This window comes from Drosophila ananassae, chromosome 2R, assembly GCF_017639315.1.
Source record: "Drosophila ananassae strain 14024-0371.13 chromosome 2R, ASM1763931v2, whole genome shotgun sequence".
Taxonomy (NCBI): Eukaryota; Metazoa; Arthropoda; class Insecta; order Diptera; family Drosophilidae; genus Drosophila; species Drosophila ananassae.
In genome coordinates this window covers 5,427,076-5,447,390 of record NC_057928.1, presented here as the reverse complement: position 1 = coordinate 5,447,390, position 20,315 = coordinate 5,427,076, and the positions used below count along the sequence as shown (strand labels likewise).

Here is a 20,315-nt window from a genome sequence, read left to right as displayed (position 1 = left end):
AATATACATATAACATAACAATATAAAATATGCGTCTCCCAAAAACGCTTTGGTATGAAACCAATTTCTTGAAGCCATGTCAACGTGCTCTGACTCGTGTGGAACTGAATCGTATCAAAGTGAAAATTTTTTAATTTTTTACATTCGCTACGTAGAACACGTTTGTGCAGCGATGTTCTGACTCTGAAATTCAGAGTCTGAATGAATGGACCTAAACAACTGCTGATGATAGTTGGTGGTAGTTGCTATCAAAAGTGGTACTATCGATGATGTGGGCTCTGGGTGACTATCGTTTCCATCATCGATATATTGTGTCCGTATCATCATCAAAGAATAAAGTAAAAGTGAATTCTCCTACAAAATAATCAATTTATAGCCAGAAAATGGTGGTAAGTCAATTTGTGTCAATATTGTGAAGTGTTTCCCATAAAAGATATCATCGACATGGGGTCTTCAGCAAAATGGGAAATGATTGAAATAGTGATACATACAGTTTCGAATGCACTTTGTTGTTATTTGTTCCGCATGCGCTTTTCGAAGCTTTGGTAGAGCTTCTGCGCCCAAGCTCCTGTTTATTGCAATTGAGTTTAGGCTTTAATAAGAAATTGAAATTGACTTCAAATTGTTTAAATGGGCCGTATGGTTTTCTAATCAAAAAGCTGCAGGCGTTACAAATCACTGTGAACGGCAGTCCACGAGGTGACGACCTGCATGCCTTTGCGTGCGCGAGGAGACTCCATATATAGCCGAAGAATTAAAAATGTTCTGTAGGCATCCGATCTGAATAAAATTTACACCAATCGAAAATTATTGTTTTAATTACATAATTTTTGTCCAAACATTTTCCAAAAGTCGTTTGGTTTGGGAGAAATTAGGATAAAACTAAAAAAATTTTGAACCACTAAATTGGGGCTGGTGGAGACATTTTAGTCGACAGATAGAATATTTTTATATATTCGCATTATACTCCTAAATACGCGATTGGTACCTCAACCGATCCGATCCGACATTTCTTTGGAATTTGGTTAAAGTTTTTTAATTTATAAAAAATATTCTTGTTCAGCACGTGCAAGAAAAACAAACAAAAAATCAGGCACGTGCCGAATAAGAATATTTTTTTATGCAATTTTGTAACCTATATAGCATATTTTCGTCACAAAAATTGATATTAGATATTTTGAGTTTCGTTCGTCACCGGTATTTTACCTTGTCACGAGGTTTTTTTTGATAAGATCATTAGTTTAGGGACTTATAAAATTTAAAATTTGTGACACAAAAAGTTTCCGTTGGCCCCATAGTCCGGTTATGGCAATAACCTAGATTAGAAAAGTTAAGTAAACGAGTTCAGAAATAGTATTATTTAAATATGAGTGGCATACATTGGGATAATTATTTTTAATTATTTACGATGAACTGTGCGGTCAAAATCCCATGTATGTTAGATTTTCATCCATGACATTACGCGGCCACTACCGGCCAACTTAAATTCTCTACCGGCAGAAGGAATATTTCCTGAAAACTTTGTATCCTATTTAAAGTCTGACTAATTTGATTTATAGTGGCGCTATAGTTTGTCACCTACGATGAGTGGTCATTTGACCAAATTAACGGTATGGTTTTCATATTTGTATTTTCATAATTTGAATACCCTTGCAGAGGGTATTATAATTTTGGTCAAAATTGTGCAACGCAGTTATTTTTTTTTTGTATTATTTTATTAAGTGAAGAATCTGTACATCAAATAAGTAGCTTAACATCACCTGAAATGTATATACAATGTAAGAATAACCAAAATATAATATAAGGAGTATGAATTTCTAATTTATGTTCTAATTAAGTGGTCTAGCTGAAAGTAAATTTCTAGCTAGTAGGCTGCGATGTCTTACAAGTTTGTCGCTGTAACGGCTTATGTGTCTTTTTATCTGTTCTTCCACAGTATGTACATTAAGGTCTCTATGAAGAGTGGAGCCGCGCACGTACCAGGGACAGCCTGTTATGGTTCTTAGCATTCGGTTCTGCAACACCTGGATGCGCTTATAGTTCGATTTGGCTGCGATCCCCCAAATTTGTATACCATAAAGCCATATTGGCAGGGTGCAATAAACATATGTATACTGCCCTTTTGCATCTAAGCGGCATGTTGCTTTTTTTACTCATCAGCCAACACAGCTGCTGAACTCTCATATTACATTTTTCAGTCGTTGCCTTCAGATGTGGCCCAAAAGTAAGTCGCTTATCCAGAGTAATACCAAGATATTTTGCTTCGTTTTGCTGGTCTAGGGTAACTCCCTCTAGTTGGATTTGAGGGGTATTAATTATGAGCGTTTTCAGTGTAAAGCAGACGTTCGTTGTTTTCTGCGGATTAATCTTTAGGTTCCATCTTGTGCACCAAGCTGCAAGAGTGACTAGATACTCCTGTAATCCATTGGAAGCTTCTCTGTGACATCTGTAGTTGTAAATGACTGCAATGTCATCTGAATAGGTCGCAATAAGTGCTTTATAGGGAGCTACTATATGTTGGCTGTTCGGGATAGATATATCTGCCGTATACAGTGAATATAGCAACGGTCCAAGCACACTACCCAGTGGAACTCCTGCTCTCATTAAGAAGTTGTCCGAGTACGTATTTTTTTACTTTTACTTTGAACTCTCGTCCTTCCAAATATGATCTAAATAGTTCATGGTACAAAGCAGGTAAAAGATTTTTAATTTTGAGCAATAACCCATCATGCCACACCTTATCTTGCATAAAGGATTGCTGCATATAAAAAAAAACTACGTTGGGATACTCCTGATCCTCAAAGGCCTGCAAGATATTTTGCACCAGTCTGTGGACCTGTTCCACGGTGCCATGTCCTCCTCGAACGACAATTTGATGATCTGGCAAGATATTGTTTTCAGTCATAATCCTTTTAACTCGATTTGCAATAAGTCTCTCCCACAATTTAGACAAAGAGGGTAAGAGACTAATTGAACGATATGACTCAGGATAAACCTCTGGTTTTCCTGGCTTGTGGATCATCATAATCGCAGCCTATTTCCACTGTTTTGGGAACACTTGGATCCTAATAATTGCATTATAAATTAATGCTAAGAAAAGAATCGCTCTTGTAGGCAAGGCCTTTATCGTAGCGTGACAAATTCGATCAATACCCGGAGCTTTGTTTTTGGGAAAAGATTGTATGACATTACATATTTCCTCAACTCTTATAAACTTTAAAGGCATTGACATCTGCAATTGAGTCTCCAAACTCTGATGGGTCTCTCTAGACTGTTCTACCGATGCAAAGATAAAGGGAGTGAAGCGATCCTCTAGATGCTGGCCAAAAGCATTAGCCTGCTCCAATTCATTTTTTGCCAGTTCACCATCTACGTGACCCAGTATCTCAGTTTTAAAGCTCACTTATTTTCTCACTATACCTGCACGCAGCATGCACGTAATATGTAAGTCGGATCGGTCGACTATTTCTTAAACCTGCCATATAACTAATTGATCGGAAATAGCATACCTTCGGTGGTTTTGAAGTTAAAAGATCGTGACTTCATACAGATTCCGTGCTGCTATTTATTCACTTAGTTTTTTCTAGTGCAAAAACTCAAAGGAATGTATTTGAAAAAAAAATAAATAAAAAAAATAAATGAAATATAAATAAAACAATAAAATGTTTTTTTCTAATTTATATCTAATATATAAAATTCAGTCAAATCGGCGGATTTTAAACGAGTAATTCATAAAATACTTGTAATTCTGCATGCCCTCTAAGTTGTTCCAGTTTTTTTTCCAAAATATACATATGTGTGTGCAACAAAATTTGGTTTTTTGGAAGTCCATACTTTAAAAGGTTTATTAAAGTATCATAAAGTCGGGAACTCGACTATAGCCGTCCTGTCTTGTTTTCATGTATTTGTAACTAAACACACTAGAACACACTCTTATTAAGAACCCGAAAATTACCTATACCCTTCTTAACAAGCGCTTATATTATATTATGATACATCCAACCATGATTGTATGGATTTGATATATGTATACATACGTTTCGATCGATACCCAATTGGTTGAGTATCAGACATTAGCAAAGTAGTGAGACTTCAAATTTTAAAATGCAAAAATCGTTTATTTGCTTAAAAGCCGTTAAAATGTCGAAACGGTATTCGCCGCGCGGATGGGACGCAAGGGGAATCAAATGATGTAGAAACAGCCTGACTCGGCCAACGCAAACATAGCCATTTGTTGCAGGTCCAATTTCAGTAGATTGCTTACGTAGATGGGCTTGAGGGGCACGGGCCGAAGATGAAGAAGTTGTTGGTGATATTTGGACGTGCAGTGGAGCGCAAAAAAGAACACAAACCCACCGCCTATCTTTTCAAGACATTCTCCCAGACAAACATATGTAGAGCTCACATACAAAAATTATAAGGATATGTGAAACGTGCAGTCAATAAATAAAACAGTTGTGCAGTTTTTCCTCAAAAAGCCATGCTTGGAGCAGAAATGGAAACGGGTGGCTGCAGGAAACGTTCGATTTAATACAAATGCGCTTCGGAGTGGGCTAAAAGTTCCTCCAGGGTACCCAGGTTCCAGATGGATTTATGTAAAGCGTCCCCTTAAGTCTTCGCCTCCAGAAACAGCTGCTCCACAAACCCAGCTCCACCGGGTGCCTGTGGAGAAATTTTGCTGCAACAGCTGCGCTTACAAATGCGCAACAATAAACTCCGTGCAATTGCTTTGCCAGCGTTTCCGCAGAATTTTTTTAAGGTTCTCTATTTCGTTACGTTAAAGCTATAAATACATGATTGAAATTGCCCGCAAAGCTGAAAAAAAGAATTAAGAGCTCGCTAAATAAAAGAGATTAAAAGAATTGTCTCTTGTTCAGCGGTGGACAAGGGATATATATGACCCATATATACCCATTTATTTGGCCTGGTAAACGAAAACTATTATCCAAATGTAGTGAAATCGATAGCTTTAAATCTGAAAGACTGATTCGCGTACAAAACGACAGAAATGCTTATATCAACCTAGGAGGTGATGCTGATCAAGAAGATTTGTGCCTTAAAGAGCTCACTGCGTTACAACCAAAATTATAATTCCCTCAGATATAAAAAAACCAATATGATCCTACTAACCAATATGATTTTTTCTATACCAGTCTACAATTTTCTATAAAAAATGTTAATTAGTTTTGGGGTACTTGCAACATAAATTCTACCGAATATGTGTTTCTAATTTATATACAAATAAAATAGACATGTAAAATAATTACATGTTGAAACAGAAGGACACAGTTTTAAAGATCACTTTCATTGACTTTTTTTGTTCATATGACATGAAAGCTTGAAATGAAGCTTGATTTATTAGCTTCCTTTCATTTTAAACTTTATTTCCAAGTAAATTATACCTGTCTAAACACGTATGCCAACACATTAAATTGATAATTAAGTATTGTAATTTTATCAACTTGCTCAACTATCTAAAAAATGTAGAAAAAGTCCCAAGACATTAAAAGATTTAAAATACCTCGTCATCCCATGTCAAATTTATGAAATTCGGTAAATCGTATTAATTTGCTCTAAATTTTATATATAGTATAATGATTAAAGATCCACCTATCTTCGATCTGCAATTAATGGAAATATCGGATACAGTTGGCCCATCCATATGACGATTTCATTATAAAAAGAATTACTTATAATATGAGTTTTGGAATAAGTTCCAAGCTTTTAAATAAACCCACGTAAAATTTGTGTCATGTCCGAACGTTCAGTTATATGGCAGCCAAAGGACTGAATGTAGTGGAGAAATTTCTTCGACTCATCCGTTAGTCTTATAACTGTTAATCACTAAGTAATGTTTTTAGTTTCAAAATCATTGTGGCGACATCGCTTTTAGCTACTGGTTGAGTAAAATTTGCGACACCTAGCATCGAAATAAACTCTGCCAGAGAAACAAAAGCAAGCACTCTCGGCGGTGTCCTGCAGCGTACATTTGCATCAGTTTAAATGTCAGCCAGGACGAGGATAGTACTCAGGCTGGTAGTTCAGCAAACTGAGCTCTGCGCTCGGCCATGTTAAGCCCAAAATCGGAAATCCCTTCCCCGCCGCCAATAGGCTGGAAGCTGGGCTGGTGCACAGAAGGCTGGTAGCAGCGTTGGTGGCAAACTTGGCACTTGGCCAGAACACAATTTTTGTGGCATAATGTACAAAATATTTCAAAGTGCCTGACTATTGGCGACCTGTTTCCCCTGCTGGTGCTAAAGTCCTGCGTCCCCCAGTTCCCAGATTGCCTCCATTTGAGGCTTAATTCTGTCCGCTTGACACTCGCAACACGAGCAGAAGAACTGGTGTGCGAAATTCGATGTGGCATCCGACTTTATTGCCCATATTTCGGGCTGATTGAGAAGGCAGGGGCGGCTTGAAAGGAGGTTCGTCCCATGCGCCAATTAATACCCTCTCATCTGCCCGATGGAAGGACCCTTAAGAACGTGTAAGAACTTTGAATAATGCAAAGAAGCAATAATTATGAATTTATGTGATAAGTTGAGCAATAAGCTCTATATAAAGGGGTATTCTGTTCACACAGCTTGAACTTTCCTTCCAGCTTCCCTATCTTTTTCATTTCATTGGTGGTATGCATATCAATCGTTGCCTCACTGTCAGATCCCTGCAGGCAACTTGGGAAAATGTTGTGCAAAAGTTTTTTTTTGGTTTCAGCGCTTGCACGCATCCGCGGAAATGACACTGCGAAGCATGAATACTAATTCTTAATTTCGTTACTCCGCCATCTAACATGGCTGCTTCGTGTGGTGGCTGCAACACGTTAAGCCGCCTCCAGTCCTGAGTCTCTTCATTCTTGCACTCTTAACCCTGCCACTCCGGAGTCCGCTGTCCGCAATCCGGAGCCCCGGCTACGAGTTGCACAAGAGCCAGTCACAAGAAAATTTAAATGTTCCGCACAGAAAATACTCGTGGTTGGTTGGCCAAAATGCTGGAAACGCTTAAAGGCGATGGAAAGGGTTGGATAGTTTCGCTGCACTCGACAAAAGTTATGGGTTAGCATTTCTGTCAAATACAGAAACCATCAAAGCGGAAGCGAACTGGTCAGATTTAGGAGCCTACAGCTGTAGTTGACTTATATTTTTGGGAGCAGTGACATATCTATTTAGGTCCAGAATCCACTGCTATCTACACAAATCAAAACCTTTGATTACCCACCGTTTATAATTTAAGATTGTAGGAAAGCTATTATAGGTAAAAGGGTATACGGGTATTATGAAGTCATACCAACTATAATTTCATACCAAATCCAAATGGATTTTTCATAATACTAGTGTAAACTTTTTTGAAATTCTTTTTTTCAACAACTGAATCCAGAACGGACCTGTATATACTATAGCTCGCCTGTAAACGAGGATTATTTAATTTTACCAAAATGGAGATTTTAAAGCGAAATTGTTATAAAAAAATGTAATTCATTTGATTTCTGTTCTATTGTTTATTTACAATTTAATCTAAGTCATTGTGTACAATACAACAATGAGAGTTGCGTAGTTTCAGGGGCCCAATCTTTTAAGATAATAAATAAATAAGGCTTGATAGATATGAAAAAAAAAGAATAACAAATAAAGAAATCGATGTGTTTAAGAGGAGCTCCACTGAAAGTAATGCTACCCCAATAAATTCCTTTTCCAAACTGATTTTATTTAAAACAAAACTCTTATAAGAAAGTTACATGAACATTTTAAATCTATTTAAAACTGCTTATCAACGCATTGCACGTGACATGTTAAATTACCCTTTCGTGAGTGCGCCAAGTGCATCACTTATGCATGTTTATGTTAGACTTCAACGGATGGGTCATAAACATTATTCTTAATTGCTTCTTTACATGAGTCCGATCATTTAAAAATCTATCTTTAAAACTATATTTATTTCGTGTGTTCAATGCTTGAACGCCAAATAGTTTTTAACAAGTTAATTTATCAAAGGAATTTATGGTTTTCCTAAAAAATTCATTGAAAAATAATCTCCAAGAACTTTTTAAGAATAATATAATCTTTGCCGATTCTAAAAGAAATATTCTAACTGAATATGGAACCTTTAGTCCGACCAAAGTCAACAATGAGTTTTTAAAAGGAGCTCCTGATTTAGCTTTAATAAGTCAGAGTGACAAAAATAGCATGTTTTCAATTGTTTTTGGATCCTCGAACCTTCTACAAAGCTCATAACTTATATCATACAGCCACTCATTAGAGGTTATTAAAGAATAAGTTTTCCCATTTCACACAATATAAAATTGTTCAATTGTTTGGGTTCCGTGCAAGTTAACATGTATACTTACATATCCGAGCAAGCCAATAAAGGAGGGCGAAAGGGTAGGCGTCATTTTGTTTTAGCGGTGACTGTGCTTTTTCCTTGGGTTGCATCTGATGTTTTTACATATTCAGTGCAATGCTTTGAATTTTCGCATTCGCCCCATCAGCGGCCGCCCACACATCCCGCCCCGGCCCAGTCGTTTGTTTCGCCGCTTCTCGTCTTTTTGTCAACGGCTCGAACGGTGTGTGAGGGCTGCTTTCGGCCGTGTGGCCTAATGTGCAGTCGCATTCGCTTAGGCCTGTTTTCCAGTCCGGGCCTCTCGCTAAAAGGCAGCTCAGCGGCAACGGGGTGGGGCGCAGGCGTCAGCAGCAAGCGCCTATTTTCGTGTAGATTTGAATAGTTTATTTGACTATTTTGCCATCGTAAAGCTGTCAGGTTGCAGGTTCTATTTTGAGGTGGGCAGATTGGCCCCCAAGCCATACTCTCCCCCCATCCAACCTCCCCGACCTCTGATGGCGATAATCTAATCCCGAGCACCATCGCTCTGACGGCGAATTCGCTTCCCCTCTCCTGAACCAGAACCCACATTCACGCCCCCACTCATGCCCATAGCCTAACCCGTTCCGTATTCCCGGCCGTGTATTTTCGATTTCTGCCGAGTGGCTCCGGCCCCCAAGACCCTGCTCCTGCCCTAGAGCAGTCGCTCGGAACCGAAGTCGTGTTTTGACTGCTTCATTTCCATTCGTTCCCTAGTCGTCCGCTACTGCGAGCGAGTGCATCCTGGTCCTTCAGTTGTGTGGCAGTAGCCGCTTGGCGAACATTCCTGTTCTTCACAACGCGCGCCGTTCTCTATTCACCCGGTGTCGGTATTACGAATTTTTTATCGCCCGCGTACTCCTGCGTACTCCTGCCCACCGCTGCCGTCGACGCGTCCGCCAGTTTGGCATCGCCCGTCACTCATCCGGAGAGTGAAGTGTTGATATATTTGGCCCACAACTTTGACGATAGTCGAAGAGAAGTGAATTGGCCCTAGGTGCATGTGAATTCAGTGAAAGTTGCGCCCCGAAAAGCCTCAAATATATTTTTGAAAGCAAAAGTATTTTGAAATTTAATTGTAACCACCGAAACGTGAATTTGTGAAAACATGTATATTTATGAAGAAAATTTTGACACCATTTGTATCTGATATGATAAATATTAAATTAATGATAAGAATTGTAAGTCCTTACTGTTAATATTGATTTAATAAGCATAGCTCTATAGGGAATTTTATCCGAAAACTGTGTCAAAATCAGTTACCTTTTCGTAGCGATGGAAATGCCACCTGTTAATCAGGAGGTCGCAATAGGACATCCTATAAGTGCACCCACACAATTCTGGTGTGCACTAAATATGGTACCTCTCCCATGTACCTCAAACCTTTCCCTGAATCGTGTGATATGTATGTGTCGTAATTGTTCGCTCCCCCGCAACCCACTGCCCACTGGCATTATGGAAGTGTGAAAAGCCACAGGAATATTTTCTTAGCTTCTTCCTTCTCCCACTCCTTCTCAGTCTCCGGGCACATAGCTGGCATAGAGTTCAATATCCTGTATATGTGAGGAGCGCTAAATGGAACGGGACGGCCCAGCCATACAAGGAAAAATTTAATCTTAAAGCAGTGGAAATATCAAGTTTTCAGCCAAGTCATTGGGTTTCATTATTCAACTGTTGCACACATTTTCTCATACTTAAGCTACTATGCAGCTGTAATCCCAATATTGATGGGATGGGATTTATGCAGTAGTTTTCATTGGTACAGACAAATACATATATGTCAAATAAACGCCCTGGTAATATTTAAGCGAAGCAAAAAGAGAATCCTTTGTCTCCAACTCCACCACCTGTTGCATTCAGACGTGAATGTTGTGTTCATGAAAACACTGCCTTTTACATCTGAGTAATGGAAACTCGATTCGTATATTTATTGATTTTTGCAATAGCTGATGGCAGCTTTAGATTTATTATTTCTTGGTAGTTTTGTATGATGTTTCTCCGGAGAGACAAAACTTTAACAGGTTAAGCTTACTGGCTTTATTCAGCGGTGCGCATTTTATGAAGTTGTATGGTCTTACTCTATCATGTAAGAAAAAATCTAGTTTATACTTCACTTTCTCTGGTCTTCCTATACTTACCATTCAATGGACACACATTTTTGGGTAGCCTATAGTTCAAGTCAACATTTTTGATTAAATTTTAAAGGGTATTGCATATTCACCTACTCCCAAGGATAATTTTTTGTCCTTTTATTTATGCCGCTTGCTCATTTTCAGTTTTTGTTTTGCATTTGCAACGAGGCCAAACCGCACACACGCATTTTACATGCAAATAATATCGCGAACGAGTGGGAGCATGGGGAATGGGGCGGCCAAGGCGTGACAAATGCAGGATTTATCCAAACATGCACTTCCACTCTCCCCATCTTGGCTAGTTTCAAGATAACCCCAATGAAAATACCCCAACTTCAATAAAACAGAACAAATATACCTTACCCGAATTGCGGAATTTAGAATTATAATTTTATAAAGAAAGAAGGTAGTGGAAGCCATTTGAATTATATTAATGCATAAATTTATAAAACATACTTGCAAACAATGAAACGAACCCTTCGAGTATGAAAACCAAAAATTCCGGCTGTGGGCGTATGGACATAAGTAATAGGTATGTAATAAACATAAATTGTGGTCCTAATTTCTTTCTAGCAGGACATTTTACCTAATGCATTATACATGTAGACTTAGAACAGAAAACCTTCTCAGCAATAAATATGTTTGTTATGACTCTAGGCATTATATTCACACGTTTTAAAGTAAAATGAAAAGTAACCCCCAGATCATGCACGCTATTATAGTAGGCGAAAAGAATAAGCAGCAGCCATAACAGGGTTTCTGTCATATCTTGCAATTAAAATCTAGATTTATATCATTCATATAGATGATTTATCTAAACAAACTTAATAATTTTGGATGAACTTAAAAAAAGTACAGTATTTCATAATTTTAAAATTTTATTTAAGTTAGATTTCTAATCATGATGGGTGAAAAAGTGAGTGAGTTAATATAATGTCGTTACGCACGCCTAGGCATGCAGGTCGTCATATGTTTGATTGGATGGGCAATGTTATCTTCAGATTCTCGTAACATTTTAAATGTTTGTTCAGTCAGGGTTGCAGCCACTTAACGTTTATTTCAATTGTGGCTGCACTAACTTAGTTTTATCTTTTACTTGTATCTATGACCAATTAGTTATCAGTTTTTGAACGCTTTTCGATGTCCATACACAGTTTAAATAAGCTTCCACCGTTAGCACTAGTTGAACTAATTACTTTCTACTTTTATTTGTTAAATTGTTTAGGTCATTGAGAAACCAAAAATGTGTTTTGATTTTCCTATTTTTGGAAAGCAAATGGGCTATTAAAAAGTAAAAAATGCACCTCTTATAAGATCCTTCCATATAATACGTATTTCGTTTGAGTTTAAAATTAAATAAGAAAGGAGAGCTAACTTCGGGCAGAGCCGAACTTGATACACCTTTGCCGTATATAGTTGGCGATCCTTTCCTGAGAATTTCACTATCAATTCAATTTTCTAATAAAAATGTTGGAAACTGTAGGAAATGTAGGAAATGTTGTGGTTACATGACAGCAATAGGATATAGTTTGCCGATTCTTATGAAATTTGGCATATCGGATTAGGTCCAAAATGGAGTCGGTCCCACTTATATACTGCCTGCAAATAGCAGAATGTGTGCAAAGTTTCAAGTCGATAGCTTTAAACCAAAGAGAAAGACTTTCTGCAACAGACAGACAGACGGACATGCTCATATCGACTCAGGAGGTGATCCTGATTAAGAATATTTATCCTTTATGGGGTCGAAGATGTCTCCTTCACTGCGTTGTACACTTATGACCAAAATTATAATACCCTCTGCCGGTGACTTTGTATATTTTAGAAAAATATTTATTTATTTATAAATATTTATGTTGCCGCGTCAATGTTATCCGGTAAAGATACAAAACACTTACGCCAACTGTTTTCTTTGCCAATTTCATAAGTACTTTAGAAAACTTAAGAAAACAGTCCTTGAGCTCTTCGTTCAGTCTTTAAATAGTGATTCCTTACAAATCTCCGTCCATTCACAGTTATCTAGTTTTGAAAACAGAAAAAGTTATATGCGCAAATTTTGTCGTTTGTTGCCAAAAAATCTCGCACTTACAAAGATGAGTGAAAATGGATACTATCGAGGTTCAAAATCTCGATACTATTGAAAAGGAACTTTTTATACCCTTGCAGAGGGTATTATAATTTTGGTCAAAAGTGTGCAACGCAGTGAAGGAGACATCTCCGACCCTATAAAGTATATATATTCTTGATCAGGATCACCTCAGGCCAGGCGACTCAGGATAAACTGAGTCGATGTGAGCATGTCCGTCTGTCCGTCTGTCTGTCTTTCTGTCAGTTTCTATGAAAACTAGTCTCTCAGTTTTAAAGCTATCGAGTTGAAACTTTGCACACACCCTTCTTTCTGTTGCAGGCAGTACATAAGTCGGAACAGCCGGGATCGGTCGACTATATCCTATAGCTGCCATATAACTGATTGATCGGAAGTTAGAGGGTTGGGACTTTCCACACATGTTAAATTTGAAAAAATGTCTTATGTACAAAATTTCATAAAGATCGGCCGACTATGTCCGACTATAGCTGTCATAGAACGATCGGAATTGGCATAACTTTGGTGTTTTTTAAGTTAGAAAGATGGGACTTAATACAGATTACTCTTTGGGCAAAATAATTAAATAAAGAGAAGGGAATTATGAAAGAATTCTTCCAAATAAGGGGGAAGAATGCGTCGAAATCGTAGACGATAAGAGATAGAGCTATGAGATTTGGCATTTAAAAATACTATTATACCTTAACTTTGTTTAAAAATTTCGCTATGCCGCCTTCCACCTTCAGAAGTCTGTATTACAGAGGATGAACAGATAAAAAGAACATAAACTTCAGCCAAAACGGATGACTTTTATACGAGATAAAAAAATGTTAGTCCTGAAACATGCAAAAGTATGAAAAATAATTTGATTTGGTAATCTAAACATGGAAATATTAGTGTAATTAAAAATATATTTTATAATTTTTTTATAATAAGAATATTGGTAGGACGATTAAGAACATAGATTTAATATTCTTTTAATTTACTTGGTTTCATACATCCCAAGATGGATTCGTTGGATAGTACGGATATTTCCAATACATGTATATCCGATCCGTCATACATCTTACAGTATAAACTATAATATAAAGACTATAATATTAAATAAGCAATAAAACTATTTATAGAAACATTATTTAATATTTAATGAGGTCGAATTCAAATGGGACTGCTTCAAAGAAGCTCAAATAAGGAAACCTGGCATGTGTAAATATGTACATACATATGTACATAGTAGTAGAGCAATCGAAAGAATTTCCGAAATTGACCGACCGATTCATTCAGATACTTTAGTCAAATAAGGGTCAGGTATAGACTTGGAAATGCAGTAGACTCTACTCTATTGAGTAGTGCTAGCCTTAATTACTCGCGCACCTGCGGTACCAGAGCTCATTTTGAGTATTTTCATAATTACTCGCTTTTTAACAACTTTTTAAGTCAAAGAAACAAGTTTGGGGGGAATACGCATGGAAAGTCAGTTACGCCTCGCGGACGTTTGCGGACAGGGATCCAGTATGTCGATGCAATGGGTGCCTGGCTAATGGGTATGAGAAGGATACGCAACAAACAAAAAAAAAGCCAGAGAACTCTCACACAGAAACATTAATAAATATATTTATGTGGGTGGCTTCACTTGAGCACCTGCCTTATGGGGCTGTTAAGTGGATGATGGGAACCTAGGAGATGCGACAAGCTATGAGGCCGTGCTCTTGAAACTAAAGGCTAAGTTGCAGAACTCGCACAAACATTCCCACACAAGTAGAACGCCACAGCAACTCGACCCATCTACGAGGACGAATATGGGTTAGAACTTTCGGTATGCGCAAAAGTGGAAGCACTTAAAAAAATCTTTATAAAATCTTGCCCTTTTTATTTTGATATTTACTCAAATTATTACTAAAATTATTTTATTGTTTTCCTATGGTTAGGATGTGCAACTAGTATACTTATTTCTTTTAAATTTGGGTAGACATCAGAATGGGTTATAACAGAATAAGTTTTAATATAACAGAAAAGGTATGCTAACTTTTACACTTAAAGGTACATTTATATGATAACCTATATATTCGTTAAATACCGGATATATATTGACAATCATCCTTGTAAGGGTTCCATAACAAAAGGCATAAAAAAAGACCATAAAAGTCCAAGCTTCTATTTTAAAAGACAAAAGTTAAAATTTGGCGTCTTTTTGATATATCCTAAAAAACACCAAAGGTATGACATTCTTGATTATTCAGTTATATGACAGCTATAAGATATACATAATTGACCGTTCCCGATCGTTCCGACTTGTATACAGCGAAAAAAACTAAAGAAGGACGGGGTAGAAAGTTTGGAGTTAAAAGCTTTAAAACGGACAGGTTTGCGTAGAAACAAACGAACGTGCAGAGATTGAGTAAGGATTTGATACTGATCAATAATAAACATATTTACTTTATTAGTTGCACACATTTGACCAAAATTAAAATTCCCTTTGCAAGGGTATAAAAAGGTCGAGACTTTTATTTTTATATATTGCTATTACGGCTCGTTCAAAGAGAAAAGGTAGGCACGTTTGCTTTAAAAAAGTTTCTACTCTTCACTTTTTTAACTCAGTAAATTTCTTTTATACGCTTTTTGTTTTTCAGCTTCTGTTTGTGTTGCCTAAAACTTTCAGGGCCATTCAACCAAAACAGTCCTGCTGGTTGAAATAAAAAAATACTCAAAGTGGATGCGTTTGCAATGGGATTCATCGGAGGGTGTGCTGTTTGTGACCAATAGTTAATTTAAAAAGGGTTTTCCCGAATGAACTCAGCGTACAAATGTGTCATATTTAAAACTCCAAATATCACAGGCCGAAAATTTCCAACTTTTTTTTTCTTCCACGCATATACACTGCGTTTCACTTGAATAGCACACTTTTATATGCAATTTCAAATCTTTTAAATCTTTTAACCAAAAAGAAAACTCACTGGTGTTTAAGTTTCAACTTATAGTTTAATCAATTTTAAATATAAGAAAAGTAACAAAACATAAATTAAATAAACTATTAATATATGTTACCAAAAAAAACTTAAAAACTTAAAAAAGTTCACAATAATTTTGTTTCACATGAATAGCACATTTTTTTTTTAAAGTATATTTAACGAACTTAAATATTAGGAAATGTGTTTTTATTTAATAGTGAGTATTATAATATATATATTTGTTAATTTAATAATGGGTTGAGCCCCCTTATTCAATATAACGTCGTAGATCCGGTTGGGCAGAGAATCATATGGTTTTTTAATATAGTCTAGGGATATTGTAGCCCAGACCATCTGAATGGCGTCAATAAGATCTTCTTTGGTTGAAAATTGTTTGCCAGACTCATAAACTTTTCTGGCCAGCCATCCCCAAACATTTTCAAATATATTCGGATCCGGCGAGTATGGTGGCCAATTCAGAGTATTAAAATTTTTATCTTTTAAAAAAGATTTTACAACACGTGCAGTATGTATTGGGGCATTGTTTTGCTGGAATGTCTAAGGAAAATTATTAAACAAAATTTCAAATGGTGGAAAAGCTTTTCCCAGGACGTTTAGGTACGCTTTTGCGTTGATGTTTGAGGATAAGGATTGGAGTTCACAAGTCCCATAGTAAGATATGGCTCCCCAAACCAAAACTCCGCCTACTCGACTATGTAAAAGTTACAATTGATGCGTCCCTTTCCTCAGATCATGAAAATAATAATTGTGGCCATCTGGCCCCTCCAAATTCATCAGAAAAAACTACGCGCTTCCACTCGTTACACCATGACATATTGACGCGGCAAAAGGTCAACCGTGCTTCCTTTTGTTTGGGGTTAAGCGGTGGTTTTTTTTTTAAGTTCTAAACGCTTAAGATCGAAAGCTTTCGAAATAACTCGCCAAACAGTAGTTTTGCTCGGGTCAACACCTGCTTTTGCCCTTATCTTGCTCACAGAGTCATGAGAATTTGAGGCTTCCTGCAGAATCGCACTTTTATCTGTGTCGCTAAGAACACTACTTTTGGGAACTTTTATATTTATACCCTTGCAGAGGGTATTATAATTTTGGTCAAAAGTGTGCAACGCAGTGAAGGAGACATCTCCGACCCTATAAAGTGTATATATTCTTGATCAGGATCACCTCCTGAGTCGATATAAGCATGTCCGTCTGTCCGTCTGTCTGTCGGTTTCTACGCAAACTAGTCTCTCAGTTTTAGAGCTATCGAGTACTTCTTTTCCTTGCAGGTAGTATATAAGTCGGAACGGCCGGGATCGGTCGACTATATCCTATAGCTGCCATATAACTGATTGATCGGAAATGCCATAACTTTGGTGTTTTTTAAGTTAGAGAGTTGAGACTTTCCACACGTGTTATATTTGACCAAAATATCTTGTGTACAAAATTTCATAAGGATCGGCCGACTATATCCTATAGCTGTCATAGAACGATCGAAATTGACATAACTTTGGTGTTTTTTAAGTTAGAAAGATGGGATTTGGTACAGATTCTATTTTGGGAAAAACAATCTGATCTGCCAATTTTCATAAGGATCGGCCGACTATGTACGATCCGCTATATATGTATCTAATAATATAAGATGCGTGGCGCCACCTAGCGGACTGCGACTGAACTGCAAGGGTATATTAACTTCGGCTCCGCCCGAAGTTAGCTTTCCTTTCTTGTTTTTTCATAATTTTATATGTTCTTGATAGAATTGTATACGACTTTTCTGCTTCTTCTAGATTTTTTAGCTATATTAGCTAAAGAAAGGTCACAATCAATATATGTAGCTTTGTATTTGGATCCGTTCTTTGTGACTTAGTTAAGTTCTACGACTCCTAACTGCACAAAATGATAAAACTATGTTTAAAATTCCCAAATTAATCAAAAACGTTTATGATTCAATCTCCTTGGCTGCGGACATGACACTAAATCTAAAATGTGCTATTCAAGTGAAACAAAAAAGGTGTCAGTTATTAAAGCAAGTTGAAAAGAAAATTATGTTAAACTTAAACGTTACATTTCCAGACTTCCAATTTTTGTTGATAAGGATACGAACTAAAAAAAGCAACACTCATTGCTTTAGATCAAGCATTTGTTGAGAGATGAACAAGTAATTAATATTTGCACTCAAAAACTTGTACCCGAACTTCGATGACTCCCTCTATATTATTACTAATAAACCTACTCCAATAGAAGGAACGTCGAACCAAATCACTACTGGAACAGATAACACAGGCCGACAATTTCCAACTTTTTTTTCCCTCCACGCATAATTTTACCTGCTCCATAACCTTTAGGCTCCCCTGAACCAAAGTCCAGAACAAACATAGGTTCTATCACCTACAGTTTCCGCGGTACACCTAAGAGAAGAAATCGATCAAATTTTACCATATATTGAATTATGTAGGCCGTATAATTGCGACGACCATCATTGTTTCTAGTACATATCATTTTTGAAAAGTATGTATACCAACTAAAATTAAAAAATGGTATCTAGCAGTTACCATATCTTTGGAATAATCATCCAAAGTTGAAATCTCAGATTTTCTACATTAATTTTTGGTCTTCTATGATTTTTCCCCATTCGGCAAAAGAGTCTTTCTCCCCGAGCGCCAACGAGGCTAGCGCCGCCACTGTAATGGTGTGGGGTGCCCCGTTTTCGTTCACGTTTTATGGAACAATTGACTTGATTTTTATCGATCAGAAGATGAACGGCGATCGCTTCAAAACATTGTTGGAGTCCGTATTTCCAAAATTAAATACTCTCTTTGGACCAATTCCTTAGATTTTTCAACAAGACAATGCTCCTATTCATAACGCTCGAATAGTAAAGTCGTTTATTTCGAAAATCAAAATGTTAATATCATGACCTGGCCACCATATTCTCCAGATCTTAACATAATTGAAAATGTTTGGGGCTGGCTAACACGGAAGATATACGAAGGAGGAAAGCAATACGAAGATAAGGAAACAGCAGCTATTAAACGTGCTTGGAGCGAGATTTCGTTATTTAATTTTGTTATATTATTTATTATAATTTTGGTCAAAAGTGTGCAACGCAGTAAAGGAGACATCTCCGACCCTATAAAGTATATATATTCTTGATCAGGATCACCTCTGTCCGTTTCTACCCAGACTAGTCTCTCAGTTTTAAAGCTATCGAGTTGAAACTTTTTATATAAATAAGTCGGAACGGCCGGGATCGGTCGACTATATCCTATAGCTGCCATATAACTGATTGATCGGAAATGCCATAACTTTGGTGTTTTTTAAGTTAGAGGGTTGGGACTTTCCACACATGTTATATTTGACCAAAATATCTTATGTTCAAAATTTCATAAGGATCGGGCGACTATATCCTATAGCTGTCATAGAACGATCGAAATTGGCATAACTTTGGTGTTTTTTTTAATTAGAAAGATGGAACTTGGTACAGATTACTCTTTGGGCAAAATAAATCAATATGCCAAATTTCATAAGGATCGGCCGACTATATACGATCCGCTATATATCTAATAATATAAGATGCGTGGCGCCACCGAGCGGAATGCGACTGAACTGCAAGGGTATATTGACTTCGGCTCCGCCCGAAGTTAGCTTTCCTTTCTTGTTATACCCTTGCAGAGGGTATTATAATTTTGGTCAAAAGTGTGCAACGCAGTGAAGGAGACATCTCCGACCCTATAAAGTATATATGTATATTCTTGATCAGGATCACCTCCTGAGTCGATATGAGCATGTCCGTCTGTCCGTCTGTCCGTTTCTACGCAAACTAGTCTCTCAGTTTTAAAGCTATCGAGTTGAAACTTTGCACACACCCTTCTTTCCTTTGCAGGCAGTATATAAGTCGGAACGGCCGGGATCGGTCGACTATATCCTATAGCTGCCATATAACTGATTGATCGGAAATGCAATAACTTTGGTGTTTTTTAAGTTAGAGGGTTGGGACCTTCTACACATGTTATATTTGACCAAAAAATCTTGTGTGCAAAATTTCATAAGGATCGGCCGACTATATCCTATAGCTGTCATTGAACGATCGAAATTGGCATAACTTTGGTGTTTTTTAAGTTAGAAAGATGGGATTTGGTACAGATTACTCTTTTGGCAAAATAATGCGATATGCCAAATTTCATAAGGATCGGCCAACTATATACGATCCGCTACATATCTAATAATATAAGATGCGTGGCGCCACCTAGCGGACTGCGACTGAACTGCAAGGGTATATAAACTTTGGCTCCGCTCGAAGTTAGCTTTCCTTTCTTGTTTTATATAAATTTGAATATTATAATTGAAGTATTATTAAATAACCAAGATTTTTGCACATTAACTTTTTTTCAATAATAATTAAAATAAAATATATAAATTAAATTTGTGTGGAAAACTGAGTGCGTCTAACCCAAGACCAGCAGTGTATAATGAATGGTATAAAAGCGTCTAAGTTACCTTTTCTTTTTCGTTTTATATTGATTGAGTAAATTAATAAAATATAATTAATAAAATGATCTATTTATATACTTTCAGGCAATATAAAAAAACAGAATCCAATATTGTTGTATCTTAAAAAGTTGAAATAAAAAGAACAACTACGAAAATGTTGGCCTTTCACAATGAACATATTGGCAGTAAGTATAAAGTAGAAAGAAAGCAATGTTAATTTCGGGCGGATCGCAAGACGGGCAGATCCAAAGGCGGATTATTATACCCTTCCTAGATAAAAATTTCTATCCTTCTAGCTTAAATACCATGTTATGG

General features: G+C 37.0%; 1 protein-coding gene across 1 annotated transcript in view; it reads left to right on the top strand.

Moving 5' to 3' along the window:
• The window catches only part of LOC116655877, a 111,361-nt gene that overhangs the window by 19,830 nt on the left and 71,216 nt on the right, over positions 1–20,315 (top strand). The window contains exon 2 of the mRNA XM_044715120.1: positions 20,085–20,185. Within this exon, the coding sequence (XP_044571055.1) occupies positions 20,155–20,185 (31 nt within the window). The 5' untranslated portion in view covers positions 20,085–20,154. The remainder of the gene's footprint in view (positions 1–20,084; positions 20,186–20,315) is intronic.